Source organism: Gallus gallus, chromosome 1 (genome assembly GCF_016699485.2).
Source record: "Gallus gallus isolate bGalGal1 chromosome 1, bGalGal1.mat.broiler.GRCg7b, whole genome shotgun sequence".
Taxonomy (NCBI): Eukaryota; Metazoa; Chordata; class Aves; order Galliformes; family Phasianidae; genus Gallus; species Gallus gallus.
In genome coordinates this window covers 74,066,525-74,084,673 of record NC_052532.1, presented here as the reverse complement: position 1 = coordinate 74,084,673, position 18,149 = coordinate 74,066,525, and the positions used below count along the sequence as shown (strand labels likewise).

The window sequence follows — 18,149 nt, the reverse complement described above, 5'->3', positions numbered from 1 at the left end:
TGGGTTGGAAGGGACCTCAAGGAGCATGAATCTCCAAGCCCCCTACCGGGCAGGGCCACCAACCTCCCCATTTACTAGACCAGGTTGCCCAGGGCCCCATCCAACCTGGCCTTGAACACCTCCAGGGACGGGGCATCCACAACCTCTCTGGGCAGCCCTTTCCAGCACCTCACCACTCTCCTGGTAAAGAACTTCCCCCTAACATCCAACCTAAATCTTCCCTCTTTCAACTTAAAACCGTTCCCCCTTGTCCTGCTGTTATCTACCCGTTCAAAGAGTTTACTCCCTTCCTGTTTATAGGCTCCCTTCAGGTACTGAAAGGTTGCAGTGAGGTCACCCCTCAGCCTTCTCTTCTCCAGGCTGAATAAGTCCAGCTCCCTCAGCCTGTCCTCGTAGGGGATGTGCTCCAGCCCCCTGATCATCTTTGTGGCCCTTCTCTGGACCCTCTTCAATAGCTCTCTGTCTTTCTTGTACTGGGGGCTCCATACCTGGAAACAGTACTCCAGATGGGGCCTCACAAGAGCAGAGTAGAGAGGGACAATCACCTCCCTGTCCCTGCTGGCCACCCCTCTCATGATGGAGCCCAGGATACCATTTGCTTTCCGAGCTGCAAGAGCACACTGCTGGCTCATGTTAAGTTTTTCATCCAACGGGACCCCCAGGTCCTTCTCTGCAGAGCTGCTCTCAAGGACTGCTCTTTCCAGCCTGTATATATGCCTGTGATTCCTCCAGACCAAGTGCAAAATCTTGCACTTCACTGTGTTGAACCGAAGTCTTTCTCTGAAGAGCTTCCCTCAATAAGGTCTTCTCCCAGTCCGTACTCATATCTGTGATTGCCTCAATCCAAGTGGAAGACCTTGCACTTGGCCTTGGTAAACCTAATTAGAGGTTTATACTTGAAAAAGAAGGAAATAATTGCAGAAGATAATTTAAGTGAGGCTGACCATTTTGTTGAGAAGGAAGTTGTGAAATCTCTGCTGTTCTCTCTCTGCCTAAGTTTCTTTTTATGTAGTTATGAGTGTCTCCTCATCCCCTTTTGCATTTTTTAAATTTCTACAGTGCAGTCAGACAGATAGCAAGAACAGGGGATGTGTTTGACCACCAGGGTCTTAGCTGTATCAGAGTTCCTAAGGAGAATAACAAGATTCAGTGAGTGACACATGATGGACAGCCTACATTAGAACTGTGCAATCAGAAAAGTCAGTTAGACGGAAAGACAAAATGACAACACTTTATCCTCACTGCCAAATTTTCATGTTGAAGGAAAAACAAGAATAAGCAAAATAAAACTGGGGAAGAACAAAGCAAAGATAGTGGGTCACTGCAAAACAAGATAAAGAAAAAGCTGAGAAGAAGAGTTTCAGTCACAAGGATCTGGTTAAACAAACTTACCCTGCAAGAGTATGGCAGGAGATGCTAGCTTAGTACCTAAGTGTAAAACTTGTTTGCTGGGCAGAACAAAGTGCAATAGACTTTACAGGCTACAAAGGTAGTTCTAGCTAGGCAAAACAACAAACTCTGAATATAGATTACAAAGTATGTACAAACAAAGGAAACAGAGGGGAGGGTACCAAGTGAGTGGGATGGTTGATAGGCAAATCAAGAAGAATGAGAATCCTAAGTACCTCAGCCAATGGGGAAAGGGAGAAGGGCCCACTAGATCTGGGGTACAGCAATAAAGGTGGGGCGGTGCCCACCGATACTTTGAGAGACCCTACAGGAGTATGCCCCAGTGGACTCTCCCTTCATTCAGATAAAGAAAGCTGAAGACTCTCCTCTGTCTCTTTTGGGGATAAAGATGATTGAGCAAGCCTATTGGAGCAGAAATTTTCCTAACAACTTGGGGGCTTATCTGTGTACTCTCTGGGGTCACTGAGCACCTGAGTGAGCTGACAGGCACCCTCGTGAATTTCTGATGATCAGCTTGCTCTGGAATTTGTCAGCACCATGGTATTGACTGGGTTCTCAGGACCATCCCAAATGCAGACAGGATGATGGACTGGGAAACCCATGAAGAAAGAGGAAGGAAGTTAATGGAGGGGCCAAGGACTCTGTAAAGAAATCTCACTAGTGAGTTGAAATGGGAATCATGGGAGAGTAAAAAGGGAAGGATGCCCAAGGGAGAGTAGCAGTAAGTTGAAGAAAGGAATCTTGGCAAGGGAGGGGTGACCCTTTGCACTTGTCATCACCCCTTGCATTAAGGGGTGATAAACCCTTAATACTGTGCAAGTTCTGGAGTAGCCAGGTCTGTGAGACAGGATGAGGAAGAAGTAAAACTGAGGGATAGAGCAATGGCTCGGTCATCCCTACAGCCTCCTTGGGGAGGGGTATGGGGACCTGTAAGACCCTGAGGAAGGGGATTCGAGAGAGTTTGGATGACTCCTGAGTGAATATTCTGTAATGAGACAGGAGTTGAATATTCTGTAATGAAGACAGGAATCACACCAATCTAAGCCAGAAAGGGATATGTGCTGGGGATGTGGAGAAAAGAGAGCATTATTTGGAGAAATTGTGCCTGGAGACAAGCCAGTTTTGCGGAAACCCCTGGTCAGGAAATAGTCCAGTGCATAAGTGAAATGGATTTCTAGAGAGTCAGGAGCTCATTATGTTTCAGGGATACACCAGTATGGAGCCCCTGATAACCTTCTGGAGGAAGGTCCTTCTGATATATGTTAAATTTCTTTCTCAAGGCAGAGGAAAAAAAACCCTTGGGGGGGGGTGGGAGAGGGAGGCATCTTTCATAATTCAAGGAGTCAGTGGGAATGACAAAAGAGTATGCCTCCTTCAACCACTATTAATAGATATGGGAGATAAATTTGAGATGCACAAGTCTTTGTATGTAATAAATGGTGATTGCAATCCATTGGGAAGAGATTTAATGGCTAAACTGGGAGTGTAAATTAATATAACCAAGGGACAGGAAGAATCTGGTGCTGCAGTGGCCCTGAATGGACTGCTGGAAAAAGCCTATGCAGAGGTTGGCCATGGTTGACCAGAAGACTGTGGGAGGATGGAAAGTGACTACCTTCGGGTTGCACTGAGGCACCCAGAACATGTGGTATCTGGGTGGCAGTGCCCTGTATCTAGTAAAGGGGGAGGTAAGAAAGAAAGAGAGGGAGATTTAAGTTTGCAATCTGGAAAGAATGATGGGAGCAAAACAAACAAACAAAAAAATAAATAAAAAGAGTACACAGAAAAGATGGCTAAGGAGATGAATGTTGTTGTTTGTTACTTGGTGTTGCCAAGTAACAAAGGAAAATTGAGAAGGAAAAAAAAAAGAAAAGAAAAAAAGATGCTGCAAGTTTGTTAGCTCTATACGCTCAAGCATGAACTTTCTCTCAGGGAAGAGGTTTCAGGAGTGCCCCAAGGATGAACAGGAGAAAAAGCAGAGTGATGAGACAGTTAACATCCTTAGTTTAGGTGGGGGCAATATATTGCATGTTAAATAGTTAAACGGCACTGTGAACAAGTTTTCTGTCAACAATTGGTGCTACAAGAAAATGAAAGACCAGACTCTTCTTTCAAAAAAGTGTGAAAATGAGAAAACAATGTTGTTTTTGTGTTCTGAGCCACTGTTATGTTATTCTATAATGGGCAATACACCTTTGTTGGAAGGGGGGAATTTTTTGAGAAATTTTCTTTAGGATGTATATTGAAACACTGAAGAAAGGGACAGTAGGATTAGTAGAAGACTGAAGGGACCCTCCCAGTGAAAGACTGTGTTTGGTAGATTATTGTGCCAAATGTAAAGAGTTTGGACAATAACAAAAGTACTGCCCGGAGGCTAAAGCTGCAGCTCTGGACATATCAAGTGACATGCCCCTTGGACAGCAGTGAGAGGGCAAGGGGTGTCATTCCCAGATGAGCACATGGTTGTGATGTGGCTGGGGGATGAGGAAGGCCAGGCTGAAGCAGACACAGTGCTTGGTGGTTCACGTCCTCCTGATAATAAACTCATTTTATTTGGTCCTTTTTGTATCTGGAGTCAGACATAATTAAGATTAGAGAAAAAAAAATAATGCTTTTGAGTGTGGTGATCCCTTGGAATTGCAGGAAAATGGGCCCAATCTGTTTTGTTACAGTTAAACCAAAACTTGTTTCTGAAGAAAGCAGGTTTATGGGCTTATCCAGCCATATGTTTGATCATAAAATTTCTGTATTCAGTTCTAATTTAAGAGCCTGTCTTGGTTTTAGTTGGGATGGAAACGTTTTCTTCAGTGTCTGGTATGATGCCATGTGTTGCTTCTAGGAGAAAAACAGTGTTGGTAACACACCAATGTCAGTTGTTGCTGCTAAGCCAAAGGCATTCTCAATGAAAGAATCACAGAGCTGGCAGCAAACAGAGTTAGGAAAGCTGACTTAAACTGGCTAAAAGGATATTCCATACACTATGACAGCATGTGGAATGAATTTTGAAGGGGGTGAGAGTTCGTCTTTCGGGGTCTATAGCTGGGCACCATTTGTTTATTTATTTATTTATGCTATCTTGGTGAATGATTTTCTCTCAACTCACAAGTTCTTATTTTTTCTTTCCCAGCTCTTTCCCCCATCACACTGGGAAGGGGAAGGTGAGCAGGCATTTGGCTGTGCGGTGCTGGGCTGCTTGCTGGGTTAAACCACAACCGTAAAAGTGTTTTGATCATTTTTTTTAGGATTGTAAGCCAAATAGTGGCAAAAGATCAGAGGATTGTTATCTTTCAGAGGAAAGCATTCACCCGTGAGGGTTTAATTACTTGGCTATCGATGGTGGTGAATTTACTACAAGTGGTCACTATAATACATGTCAGTGGACATCAGGCAGGACTTTTGGAAGAGACAATAAGCAATCCAGGTAACTGATTGACAGAGAAGCTCAAAAAGTATCATAGCACTTCTGCCTGAAACACCTAAGATCTTCCTTTTACTCCCAACCACTCAGCCACTGCCAAATACCATAGGGCTACTTGCCCTAGCAAGATGAGCCACTGAGTGATGTGCTAGAGTAAATATTAAACAAACAAAGCAACCAGCAAGAAGAGGCCGACTCTGGGCAGGGTGACCCTTTTAACAGTGTCAGGTAGCTTTTACTGAGATGCCCAGGGTGGACTGGCTCAAATATGTTCTAGTAATGTCGCAGGATGGCCTGAAGTATTTCCATGTTTCAACAACCTCCAGCTCTGTTATAAAATAATTCCTAGAAAAAAAAAATGATTCCTAGATATGTGATGGTGGAGACAATAGACTCCAATAAAGAAACCCATTTTACTGGATAAGTATTACAGGGGGACTGCTTTAGGGCTACAACAGGCCCTTACATACTCCTTGGCATTTCCAAAGTTCAGGTAAGGTGAAACAAATGAACAGGGAAATGAAGAAATACCTCTTGGAATTGGTAATAGAGAACGATTTTGCCACGGGTTAGATTGTTACCATTGGCTCTGGTCCAAATTAGGGTAAGACCTCAGGGGAAACTGGGCTATCTCCTGTGAGTTACTGTATGGAATGCCCTACTAAAGTAACCTCCAGCCTGGAAGGGAGATAGGAATAAGTGATATTTATCTAAGGCAGTATGTGGGCCAGATACTGTCTCCTGTAAAATCTCTTTGACAGGAGGCTCAACTAGCAAAGCTTCACCCTTGGACTTCATGGTATATGACATTCAACTGGCAGACTGGGTACTGGTGAAAGACTGGAAAGAATCATCATTCACTCCTATATGGAATGGATCCTTTCTGGTGCTGCTTACTACAGAGACTGCAGTGAAAACCGTGGAACACAGATGGATCCACCATACTTGTGTTAAACCTGCAGAGGTCCAGAGAGTTGGACCTCAAAGTTGGAAGAGAATGGAGGTCTACTATTAACACTCACCCGGAATCGGCCAAGTAGTGATCCTGAGCCCCTAGTCTCTAGAGAAGCCGAAGAGGATACTGGTAAAAGAGGGAACACAGAAGCCACTGAAGGAATGTGCTGCTTCGAGTCTACAAATACGGACATGAACATGATTGAACCCATCCAATTTTAGAATACCAGGACTATCACTGACTGAATAAAGTGAGTGGATAAGTAATACGGACTTTGACAGGAATTTGTTTCTGCAAAGACTACTAGTTTGTCCATTAAGTATAATTTTGCTTTTTTGTTGACAGTAATATGAGGACCAAAATCCTAATAATATTACTTTGCATTCCAGGAGTCATGGGATTAGAAAATAATTTGGTTCTAAAATTAATGGAAGGAGTTGACAAATTATACAATCTCACTATCATTACTACCTGCCTACTGATACCAAAGTCAAGTAAATATCCCAACCAATAGGGAATTTTAACTCCGGAAAGCTCTAGTGAATGAATGGGCATAAAGACTGGAAAAAATCCATCCTACACATCATGGATTGAATCATTAAGAGATAGATGTGATCATATAATGGAAGTCCCATGGTGTTTTATATGGAAAGGAGAACCTCAAGATCTGAATAATATTGATCTCCTTTATAAGGAAAATTTCACTTGTACAAAGAAATGAACAATAGCTGACAAATGGAATTGTGAGATAAAACATAATCGTACCAGATTCAGATAGGAATGGATCACAAACCTGATTGGTATATGGCAGGCAACAGCTGCTGGTTGTAGTTATAGAAAGCTTGATTATATGGGAGGAAATCTTGAAGGATCAATCCCATGTAAATCCTTCACTCTTCCATGACCTGGATATACAGTACATAAATTCACTGAACTACCAATTTACTATTTGAGCTTTAATTCTTTGCCCACTTAGGAAAAGAAGTCCTTTGTCCATGATATTTTGGGGGAAAATAAAATGATCAGACGATTCTGAAAAATGGCAAAGGCCATGCACTAAAGTAAAGGTAGGATGGGGATTTCAAGCCTTCTTTGCACCAGCAGTTATGGCTTTTAAGAATGGAATACTAGTGTCCAGTCTCACCTGGCAAACTGAAAGCCTTTCAAATGCTACTAGATAAGGTCTTCTGACAGTTAACATACAGGTCCAGGCTAATTGTGAAATGCTTTTGCAAGCTAGATTAGCTTTGGATCTCTTGCTGGGTACCTTAGATAAAGAACATTGCTGTGTGTATAATCCCAGTGTAACAGAGGAACTCTATAAACAAGCCGATGGGATGGCTAAGATAGCAGTAGGAACTAGGGAATTGAAGGAAACCAATGAAAATTCATGGATAAATAAAATTTTGCAAAACTAGAATTAATTATCAAATGAAGCTCCCATCTTGCTAACTGATATCAGTTATGGCTCTCCCTGAAGGATTTTGCTGTACAATCGTGCCTTGAGGGAGCTGGTGGACTCCATTACCAAGGAGGAACGATTGTCCAACATAGAATGCATTAGAGCTTATGATCTGTGCTAGCCAAAGATGGTTGCCAGCAAGATAACACCCCCACACTGCCCCCACCCTCCCCCCAACATATCGGCACCCAAACAAAACTCAGAGAGAACCAGGGACCGGAGACTCCTCCTGTAAACAGTGTGTTACTTGCAAATGGGGAGGGGGGAGAGGACAGGACACTGGAAGGAAGAATAATCTTTATCTGCAAATGTAGGAGGGTGGCTCAGGGTGCAAGAATTTGTGAGCTCGAGTGCTATGTGCACAACACACAATGAGACCTTGAAGCTGTCAAAGCAGGAAGAAAAACTGTTAAGATAAGGGGGTAGCTAGCCTGGAAAGAGATCAAGACAGTGGAATGCGAAGAACAGTGAAAAAAGCCGTGTGATGATTAATGCTGTACCAATAGCTAGCGAGCAAGACGCATAATTTCTGTGTGCTAACCAATTATAAGTTGCTGTATTTCTGTATAAGTACGAGCTGATTCGGGCAATAAAGAGCCTTTAAAAGTTTCCGCTATTACTTCTGTGAAGACGCGTGAATTCATTCAGGCCACCTTCCTTGATGCAGAGATCTAGGAAACCTGATGTCCCAGTGCTAGCACTGGAAGCCTCCAGGGGATAGAGGTGAAACTGAAATACAATGTTAGTAGATTGTAATGATGAAAGTTCGGAAAGTGAAAAAGGTTTGGGAAAGGCATAGGCTGAGGAAGGCATAAATGAGCAAGTTATAACAGATTGAAAGAACCAGAAGTAAAGGACATGGAGAAATTAACTGAGGAGGCTTGGAGGGTATATAGAAACAGGTATTTTAATGCAAGAAAGGAATTGGGAAGAACAGAAGCAGATGCTACTGTTGCTGCACTAGAGCAGGGCCCAGGGATCCAGAGACCTCCTTGGGGGAGGTGGGAGGGGGCCTGGAAGGGCCCAGGGAGGGTTCTGCTTCCATTGGACCAAAAACAGTGTGCAAATTACACGGAAATGGAACACTGGTGGAGAAGCTGTTCCAAGCTGAGTGGGAGGGAACCATCTCTGATCACAGAAGCTGAATGACAGGAACCTGGGGAGTCTACCCTAGCAGAACCACTGGTTAAATTGGAAATAGGGGAGCAAGGTAAAGAAGTTAATTTTCTGGTGGATACAGGTGTCTCTTACTCTGTGCTAAATCAAGAATTATTACCTGTGTGCAGATGTTGGCTGGGGTGCCTATGAGCAGAGGTGGCAGTTGATCTTAATCTCCAGGAAGCTCACAAATTTACTTTGTGACAGAAAATGACTGTATTGGTATCCCACTTGGTTTCCACAGTTCTGAAACAGAAGGGAGGCCACCGGCTTTCCTCTCCCAGATTTCTGAAATATAAGGCCAGACTGGCAGAAAAAGAGGATGTCAACATAGTAATTACTAACATTGTGAACCCAGCATCTTTCCTCAGCAAAACCACCTCCAAGCTGGTAGTGCACAACTGCTTGGAAACAATGGAGACTACCTATGCCAGTAAGGTGGACCTAAAGGAGGAGTCATTGGATGATGTTGAGGATTCCTGGTTCACCATCAGAAACAGTTCTGTGAGATAATGAAACTGTAAGGCAGGTTATGCAGTACCTACTACTGACAAGGTAACTGAAGCAAAACTATTACCTATGGGGACTTCTGCTCAGAACACTTAAACAATTGCCTTGACAAGAGCTTTAGAGTTGGCAAAAGGAAATAGAGTAAATATATGGACAGATTCTAAATATGCATTTGGGGTGGTACAAGTTCATGGTGCCATTTTGAAAGAGAAAGGGTTGCTCACAGCACAGAGAAAATAAATTAAGCATACCCAAGAGATCTTACATCTATTGGAAGCTGTAAATCTGCCAAAGAGTGTGGTTATTATAAATTGCAGAGGACATCAAAAAGGTAACACTGTATAAGAAACTGGATGGCATATCAGGCAGCAAAACAGGCAGCTGGAGGAAAATAAATTGGTGAACCGGCTTCAATTACAGACAGTAAATTTCAAATCTATGATCTTGAGTCAGAACCAGTAAAATATTCCAAAGATAGGAATTTAGTTAATGATCAAGAAGGAAAGGAGCAAACCAGTGGATGGGCATATACACCTGATGGACGTGTTGTACTCTTTAGCATCTTATGGGAATTGGTTCTAAGGGATCATAATAAAACACACTGGGGAGCAGATGCTCTTTACAAGTATTTGAACAAAGTAATTGTCAGTTGTAATCTGTATACCATAGTGAAACAGGTTACTCAACAATGTGCAATTCGTTTGAAGAACAATCCTAATACCAGGAACAGGGGTACAAATGGGGTCTATCAGGAAAGGGAGCATTCCAAGACAGCAATGGCAAATAGATTTCTCAGAACTTCCTAGAAAAGGGGGGTATCAGCACTCACTCATGCTGACAGACACTTTTTCGGGTTGGCCAGAAGCTTTTCCTTGTAGAACAAATAAGGCAAGAGAAGTTACAAGAGTGTTATTAAATGAAGTAATACCTCAGTTTGGGGCACCTGTTGTGATATCATCAGACAGGGGTACTCACTTTTGTGAGCAGGAGTTACAACAAGTCAGTAAAATGCTGGGAATTGATTGCGAATTGCACACACCCTATTGACCACAGGCAAGTGGGCAAGTGTTAAAGATGAATCATTTGATAAAACGTTAAATAGCTAAAATTTGTCAGTTAGATAAATTTATATTGGTATCAAACACTCCCTATAGCTTTGATGAGAATTAGGGTAAAACCAAGTTCTCAAGAGAGTTTGAGTCCTTCTGAAATACTGTATGGTAGACCTTACTAATTTCAGTTTAAAGGGGAGGATCTGAATTTGGTGAAAACTACTTACAGAGATATATGATTGCACTGGGAAATCAGTTAAGCAAAATTAACAAAGCAATTTGGGGATTCAGAAATAGAGGCCCTCAAATCTCACGACAAGCAATAGCTCTCACTGTTTGATTTTTCACTGGCAAGACTGGGGTGTTGTATTCAGATTTGCATTCAATTAATAATCCAAACTTCAAAAAGTTATTTTGGTCTTCCGTTCCACAGCCTTTTCTCTTACATTAACTGTATGTATAAGATCATTCTATGAGAACTACTGTTCATACAGCACTGGGAGATGAATGATGTTTTATATAACAGTTCCTGTTTATTTTTAGAATGATAGAAAAATAAAATGGGAATATAGACTACCCTTGGGGCCATGCTGAGTAATCAAAACTCATGTCATTGGTGACTCAATATTCAGTTCAATATCTAAGAATGGAAGGGGATTTCAGTATATATCATCTTGCTGAAGATTACAAGCCACTAATAGCTATGGCACACAGGCATACAGGCAGATAGGGCTGAGGAATTTTCCATGATGTAGTTTATAAAAAAGCATTTTTTCCCCCTTTTTAAAGGTTTACAATGATTTGTTATTCATTAAGCTTTGATATATTGTGGTTTATTATATTCCAAAGTGGTTTTATTTAGATTGCTTTTCATTTCAGATTAGCCAACATAAAATCCTTAACAGTTTGGAGAAATTTCCTTCTTGGAATATGTGTAGAATTGCATTCACAGCCTAGACTCTCTTCCTCTTTCACATTTACATGAACTTTCTCAGTTTTAGTTATCTTTTTCTCCCTCTTTCTTTTACAGCAGCAGTTTGTATCAACATGTTACAAGGCTTCTGTCCTCTATATCCTGGGCATAGACAGATACATGGTGCCTACAGAACTCAGTGATGACTCTTGATAACAAAAGTGTTAGTGCAAGAGAAGATTTTTAATAGTAGACAGTGTAATCACACTCTCATCCAGACTGAAGTGGAGGTTCTTCATGAAGACAGTCCTGGTACTCAGTTTGCAACTTGATCGTTTCAAAAGAACTGCTCTGATGAGTAGTGGCTGCAGGAATAGGCATTCTGTAGCGAGAATCTGACGTTCATATTCCAAAATCCTACAGCACCACTTGTTTTCAGGCTCCTGATCTGCACCAGGTACCTAAATAACTGCACTTAAGTCCAGTGGGAACTGATTGCCCTAAGCAGGGTACATAGCTCATCTTTACGTATCTTACGTAATATTTTCTTTTTATTTATATTATGTAATATATTACGTAATAATTTCAAAGATCAGTACACCAAAAATACCTGCTAAATAATGCTTAAAGTTGAGCCTATGGTAAATGCTTGGCCTAATTGTAATAGAACCACGTTTCTAGTTGCATTACTCTGTCTGGCACCAGTCCCTTATTAGCATTATATTGCCTTATAAGCCAACAGAAATCATACTTCCTTGTAAAGACAGTGTCAAAACAGAGTCCAGACTGCACTAGACACCTCTTTAGGAAGCCAAGTCACATTTTGTGAGCATTTAGTTTTCTTTTTCTTGGAAAATTCTGCTGTTTTTTTGTTTTGTTTGGTTTGGTTTGTTTGTTCGTTTGTTTGTTTGTTTTTTAATGGAAAAATTCAGTATGTTCAAACTGAAGGTTGAGGAATGATTTGACAAGCCAGTGTCCAACCCCATGAAGAAATCAAGATCTCAAAGAGCTTGATCTTGATTAGGACAAATTCTACTCTCAGTTACAGCCGGAATCGAGATCAGACTGCCTCCAGGGGAAAGTTAAAAGCCCCCCAGAATGTTTCAAGATGAAGTTCTGGGTAATCTCCACAAACACTAAATGAAGTTCAAAAAGCAGTCACAACAATCTAAGAGTTTAATGTCACTGAAGGGTGAGGATTCCAGTCCTCTGTACTTGCTTACTTCTCCAAACCCCTGAGCTTCCCCCTTCTTTTCTTGTACTGATTCTGACATTCACTTTCTTTCCAAGTCACTAATTCAACCAAAAAAAAAAAAAAAAATCAATGTTGTTGTTGCTTTTGCTGCATTGGATTTTCTGCCAGAATAGTGAACTCAAGGGCTCCTGGAAGAGGAGACATCATTTGCACATGTACTTGCAAATGGACAAAACCAGTTCAGGGCATGTAACAAGTGGGTACAGAGAGAAGGAAGAAAACTTGAAATGAAGGAGGCAGGCCAGGCTCTTCTCTTTCTATCAGCAACGGGCTTTTAAGACCCATTCAACATAGGCATGATGTGCTTTCATCTTCATCATTTCCACCCGAAGTATCACCTTGATGCAAAGTGCTCCCACTAAAGCAAACAGATCTGCCTGAATCTGGAGAGCAACTGGACTCTGTACTTTGTCCACTTAGTTGCAGATAGTTTCTAAGCATATTATTAACACCATTCCCCATCTCAATAAACAAGCAAAGCAGCTCCCAACATCTAAAGTTAATGTGAAAGATCCAGTTCTCTATTTTCAGACTCAACCTCTTCCCTGCTTTTCCCCCTATCCAAATTTTAGTTTGGAGATAAAATCTGTGTAATGGTTCTTCATACTAAACACAAAAAATTCTACTTACTTGGCATTCACCATGCCTTTTTTACTTAATAGGAAGGAAAAAAATGTCATTAATTTGGCCATTATCATTAAACTGCATGGTAAGAGACAAATAAGCACAATTTCAGTCTAGGCTAAAAATGCCAAAACACTATTCTTTGAGGTTGATTTAAATTTTAGCACAATGTATATAACTAAGGTACTTGCATAAACCATAATCCTGACTTAATGGTTACTTAAGTACATTAGAAAATTAGATCAAAACAAACCTGGAGTGCTGATAATAAGTGTTGCTGTGCCATTGGACCTGGTAAAGGCATGAAACATCCTTCAGCAATACAACAAGAGACTGAGGGCAAAAGAGACATCCATTGCAAGAAATGTAGCAACACAACTCCTTGATTCAAGGAAACAACTTTTTGTCAGTCTTCACTAGTAAGTTGTACAGTGCTGCATTAACAGGGTGAAGATAATTTGTCATTAGTCTTTCATAAATATTTTAACTGTAAAATCCACTGCACTGGGTTTGGAAATAAAAGGAACAAGGATGTGTTTTGGTGAAAGGTGATGCTTTCCTCCCAAGTCCAAGGTATAATCCACACAATGGTTATTTAAGTAGCAAGGCATGCTATCTGTTAGTGCCATTTGTTTTCAGTCTATGGTAATTAAAAATAATGAACTAGGTACATTAATTGTATGGACACATGAAGATGACTGATAGGTGTGCCAAAGTAACCCAGAGTGTGGAATAAACATAGCATATACTCTACTTTCACGTGTTACTGCTATCATAGCTATCCACTACCTACTGGCTTTGATCTGTTGTGCACTTGGATCAAATCTAGTAACAGCAGACCGTTGGTTTCTTTCTTTTTTTTATTTTTTTTAATTTTATTTTAATCTCAACAACAAAACTATAAAACTGTAATATACGTATTTCTTTTGGGGAGGACGGAAAGAACAAGACTGAATATTTAGAAGTTCTAAAACTGTCAGGTGATTAATAAAATTACTTATAAAGAAGCATATATACAATATTTAATAATTTAAGGCTCACAAGGAACTAACAACTCATCAATAATAAAAAATTCCTGTCCTAGGGTTAAAAGCACCGAATTCACTCTTCATACTAGACAATCAGATCTGTAGTGATCAGAAGTAGAAAACTTTGCAAGTGCTGATCTGCCAATGTTCCTACTGCTTTATTGGAGTGGTATGTCCCAGGAATAAGAAATCCCCTTTCACCCATAAATAAAGTTATATAGATACAAAATAAATTTGAATATTTTCAGTTAGAAACTACAGTACAAAACCCCCTCATTGTTCCCTCCCATCCCAAATTCATTCATTCTCTGCACACGTCCCCAAGCTCTTTAATAATTTGCAGAAAATGTATTGATTGTAAATGACCATTTCAAACCAACCATCATTTGATAATAAAAGTTTCTACAAATTAGATTTTGCATTTTCATTATTTACCAGCTCCTGCATCCTGGAGAATAGTTTACTCAATCTATTTTAAAAACAGGTGACTATTTGTGTCATGGAAAAATAACATAAAAAAAATTATTCCTGGAGGACTGCTCAGGACAGTGATCAAATTATAAAATATAGTCTGATTTAAAACAAACAAACAAACAAACAACAAAACAACAACTGGTAGGAAAATAATAGATATAGCAGAAAGTTTCTGACACAAGAAAATTCTGCTGCATCTTTTAACTACAATTCTCTCCTTTCCTTACAGGTCTGTTTCCCTGCTGCTGTCCAGACAGAGGGCATAGAGTGATTTTCTGAGATCTACATTACTTTTAGCTTTGATATTGGTTTTCTCTAAAGGGCTGGCACTTTTGAACCCTTCATTATTTTCCAAGTGCACAACAGATTTGTTCAGAGAGTTTTTACTGGATCTTCTCTTTCCATCTACCCCAGTTATGCTGCTCTGAGCACTACTGTGTTCTTCTTTGAGCATAGCTTGCTCTTCATGGTCTGTCTCTCGGTGGTAGAAGTAGTTGAAGTTGGACACAATAACAGGGACAGGCAGGGCAATGGTGAGCACACCAGCAATGGCACACAGGGAGCCCACGATCTTGCCCCCCACAGTAATAGGTCGCATGTCCCCATAGCCCACAGTGGTCATGGTCACCACAGCCCACCAGAAAGCATCAGGGATGCTGGAGAAATGAGACTCGGGGTCATCAGCCTCAGCAAAGTAGGCAGCACTGGAGAAGAGGATCACCCCAATGAAGAGAAAGAAGATGAGAAGGCCTAGCTCTCTCATACTGGCTTTCAAAGTCTGTCCCAAGATCTGCAGCCCCTTGGAGTGCCTGGAGAGCTTGAAGATCCTGAAGACTCTGACCAAGCGGATGACTCTGAGGATGGCCAAGGACATGGCTTGTTGCTGGCTCCCACTCCCATTGTTGCTGCTACCCCCAGGCTGCTGTTGCTCATGGGCCAATTCTGTGCCCAGGGTGATGAAGTAGGGGATAATGGCCACGATGTCAATGATGTTCATGATGTTGCGAGAGAACTCTGGCTTGCTGGGGCAGGTGAAGAAACGCACAAGGAGCTCAAAGGTGAACCAGATGACACAAGTGGTCTCAATGATGAAGAAGGGGTCAGAGATGCTACTGGGTGACTGCATGGGTGGGGAGTCTCCAGCTGTGGCGTTCAAACCTCCACTTTGTGGGGGCAAGGACATGGGTATCTCTCGTTCATCCCTGAATTCAGGCAGAGTCTCCAGGCAGAAGGTGATGATGGAGATAAGGATCACCAACACAGAGACAATGGCAATGGCCCGGGCTGAGCTGGAACTCTCAGGGTACTCAAAGATGAGCCAGACCTGGCGCTGAAACTCACTGTGGGGAAGGGGCTTCTCTTGCTCTCTGATGAAACCCTCATCCTCCTGGAAGCGCTCCATGGCCTCTTTGCCCAGCTGGTAGAAGCGGATTTCATCAGCAAAGACATCAATGGAGACGTTGACAGGCCGGCGGAGCTTGCCCCCAGACTGGTAGAAGTAGAGGATGCCATCAAAGCTGGGCCGGTTGCGGTCAAAGAAGTATTCATTGCGGAGCGGGTCAAAGTACCGCATGCGCTTATCAGGATCTCCCAGTAGTGTGTCAGGAAACTGGTTGAGGGTGCCCAGCTGAGTCTCGAAATGTAGCCCAGAGATGTTGATCAGTACCCGCTGATGGTGCATGGCGCTCCGGCTTGCTGCCTTCATACCCTCCTCGTCGCCGGCCGCTGCCATGGTCATGCCCTGGCGGTGACCCCCTTCCTCCGGGGGATCCATTTCTGCAGCCGGCCCGGAGCGCGGAGCGTGTGGTTGCGGTTGGGGTCCCGACGCCGCCCGGCCGTTGATGCTGCCCTCACTGCTGCTGCAGCGCCTCCCGCCTCCTCCTCGGGGGGTTGGCGGGAGCCTCTCCCGCTCCTCGTCGACCTGCGGCGGCGGTGAGGGCGGTGGGGTACCCTCCTTGCCGTCGCTCAGTCTCGGAACAAACGTGGACCCCGCGGTGTGGAGTAGCTCGCTCTGTCGCCGAGCCCTGGTGCTACCACTGGTGCTGCCTGCCGTGGCATACTCTACTGATGATATGGCTCCGCCACCACCGTTCTCCAGAGTCACCAGCGCGATCTCCATGGGCAGCAGCGGCAGTAGGCGGGCTCCAATGCGGTGGCGGGCATCCTGTGCACGCCGCCTCGCCGCCGCCAGCCACCTCCGGACGGGTGGGCGGCCGCCCTGCCCGCCTCTCCCTCAGTGCTCGGCGGCCGAGTGCGGCAGAGCGCGGCCTGGGGAAGCCGGCCAGGGACCCGGATATGAACGAGCGATCATTCTGATGGCTTGACGTCAGCGAGGATGCTTTCTCCCCGGCGGTGGCGGCGGCAGTCTCCCCCGGCATCGGACTGCCACAGCACCGCCCGCCCCGCAGGTGGTACCAACCGCGCCCGTGTCCCAGCCCAGCCACTATGTGTCCGCAGCGGAGGGAACCACGGTGTGACCCCGAGCGGGTATGTATTCCTTGCGCCGGGGAGGTCTCCGGCTGGAATTCCTGGGCACCTCTAAAATGAAATCTAGAGCGCCTTTTGGTGCGTGCCCCATCTCCCTGCCCCCACAGCTTAATGAGAACAAAGAAAGGGATGGGATCTGTTTTGCTTTGCTCCCTTCCTTTCCCCTCCCTTAACACGCACCTCCAAAAGGTGCTTCTGAGGCCAGCAGATAGCAACCGTTCCACCGGCTTACCTGAATATTAGCATTTGCAATTTGGGACCATACTTTACCTTTGATGTATTCTTAAACCCACATCCCAGGCTGATAGACTTCAAAATACTTGCATTTTATTAAAGAAAATGAATTGAAGAAGGTTTATATGATGACTTTGATTACACTTCAGTAATACGATCAATGCTGAGGTCTTACTTTCTGGGTTCAAACTGAGAACTTCAAGGTCTAGAGGACAATATTCTAAATATATATACAAACAACATATTAAAACCTATACATATGCATAACATCAGATGTAAAATATAGTAAATGAAAAAACATTTTGCCTTCTAGGTGGCATCATTGCAGTGATACTTGAATCCTTGCAGTAGTAATGATAGATTCATCAAACCTAGATTTGCTGCAATTAATGACTTTTCACTTAATTTAAACCATTACCTCTGCGTATGAAATATGCCTAAAGATATTATAAGGCATGCTAAAACAGAAAACCATAATTATATTGAATGATTATTATAAATGATGATTTGTCTATGATCTGTAATTTGCCTCTGAGAGCTAAGCACAGACCTGTTCTGCCATTGTGAACTTACTCACACAAGTAACTCCTAGAAACAAAATTACAGTATGTTTTCTAGAGCCTCACTGAAAACCTGATGAAGATTACTAACTGATACAGTTGGAAAATACAGTCGTGTTTTCTGGGTACCTTCTTTGCAGCTCTAACAGTTCTGAGAATTTAGGATGTTACCTGCGTATGTGGGTACAAGGGAAGATGGGAGGAAAGGGTTAAAGAGAGGGGAAGAAATATCTATTCCAAAAGCAAATTTCTCCTTATACCTGTGAGTTAGCAAAAAGCATTTTTTACTCTGAGCACATGCACATGTGCAGTCAGTTCCATACACTCCTGCACATCCACACTCAAACCTACCATTCTCTCTAGCTCCCACTGCCACTTATTTCTTGTAATATAGTCATCATGCCTGTTGTCATACAGGACATACTTCCAAAAGAAGGCAGAGAAGCTTACCTATCTTCTCTCTAAAAATGGATCTGCATTCCCAACAGTGCCTTAGCAACTTCTCTGTGGGGAGAAAATATTCTGTTCTGCACAGCACCCTGCCAGGAACCTGAATTACACACACCTGTGTACAGAACTATTCAGTAATGTGCACCACATCTGAGACTT

At 42.8% G+C, this 18,149-nt stretch overlaps 1 protein-coding gene across 1 annotated transcript; it reads right to left on the bottom strand.

Moving 5' to 3' along the window:
* Positions 1–10,791: 10,791 nt before the first annotated feature.
* KCNA5 (potassium voltage-gated channel subfamily A member 5) lies at positions 10,792–16,542 on the bottom strand. The gene has a single exon (XM_015292326.3). It carries the CDS (start codon positions 16,376–16,378, stop codon positions 14,483–14,485), a length of 1,896 nt encoding a protein of 631 aa, XP_015147812.1. The 5' UTR covers positions 16,379–16,542; the 3' UTR covers positions 10,792–14,482.
* Between the last annotated feature and the right edge of the window lie 1,607 nt (positions 16,543–18,149).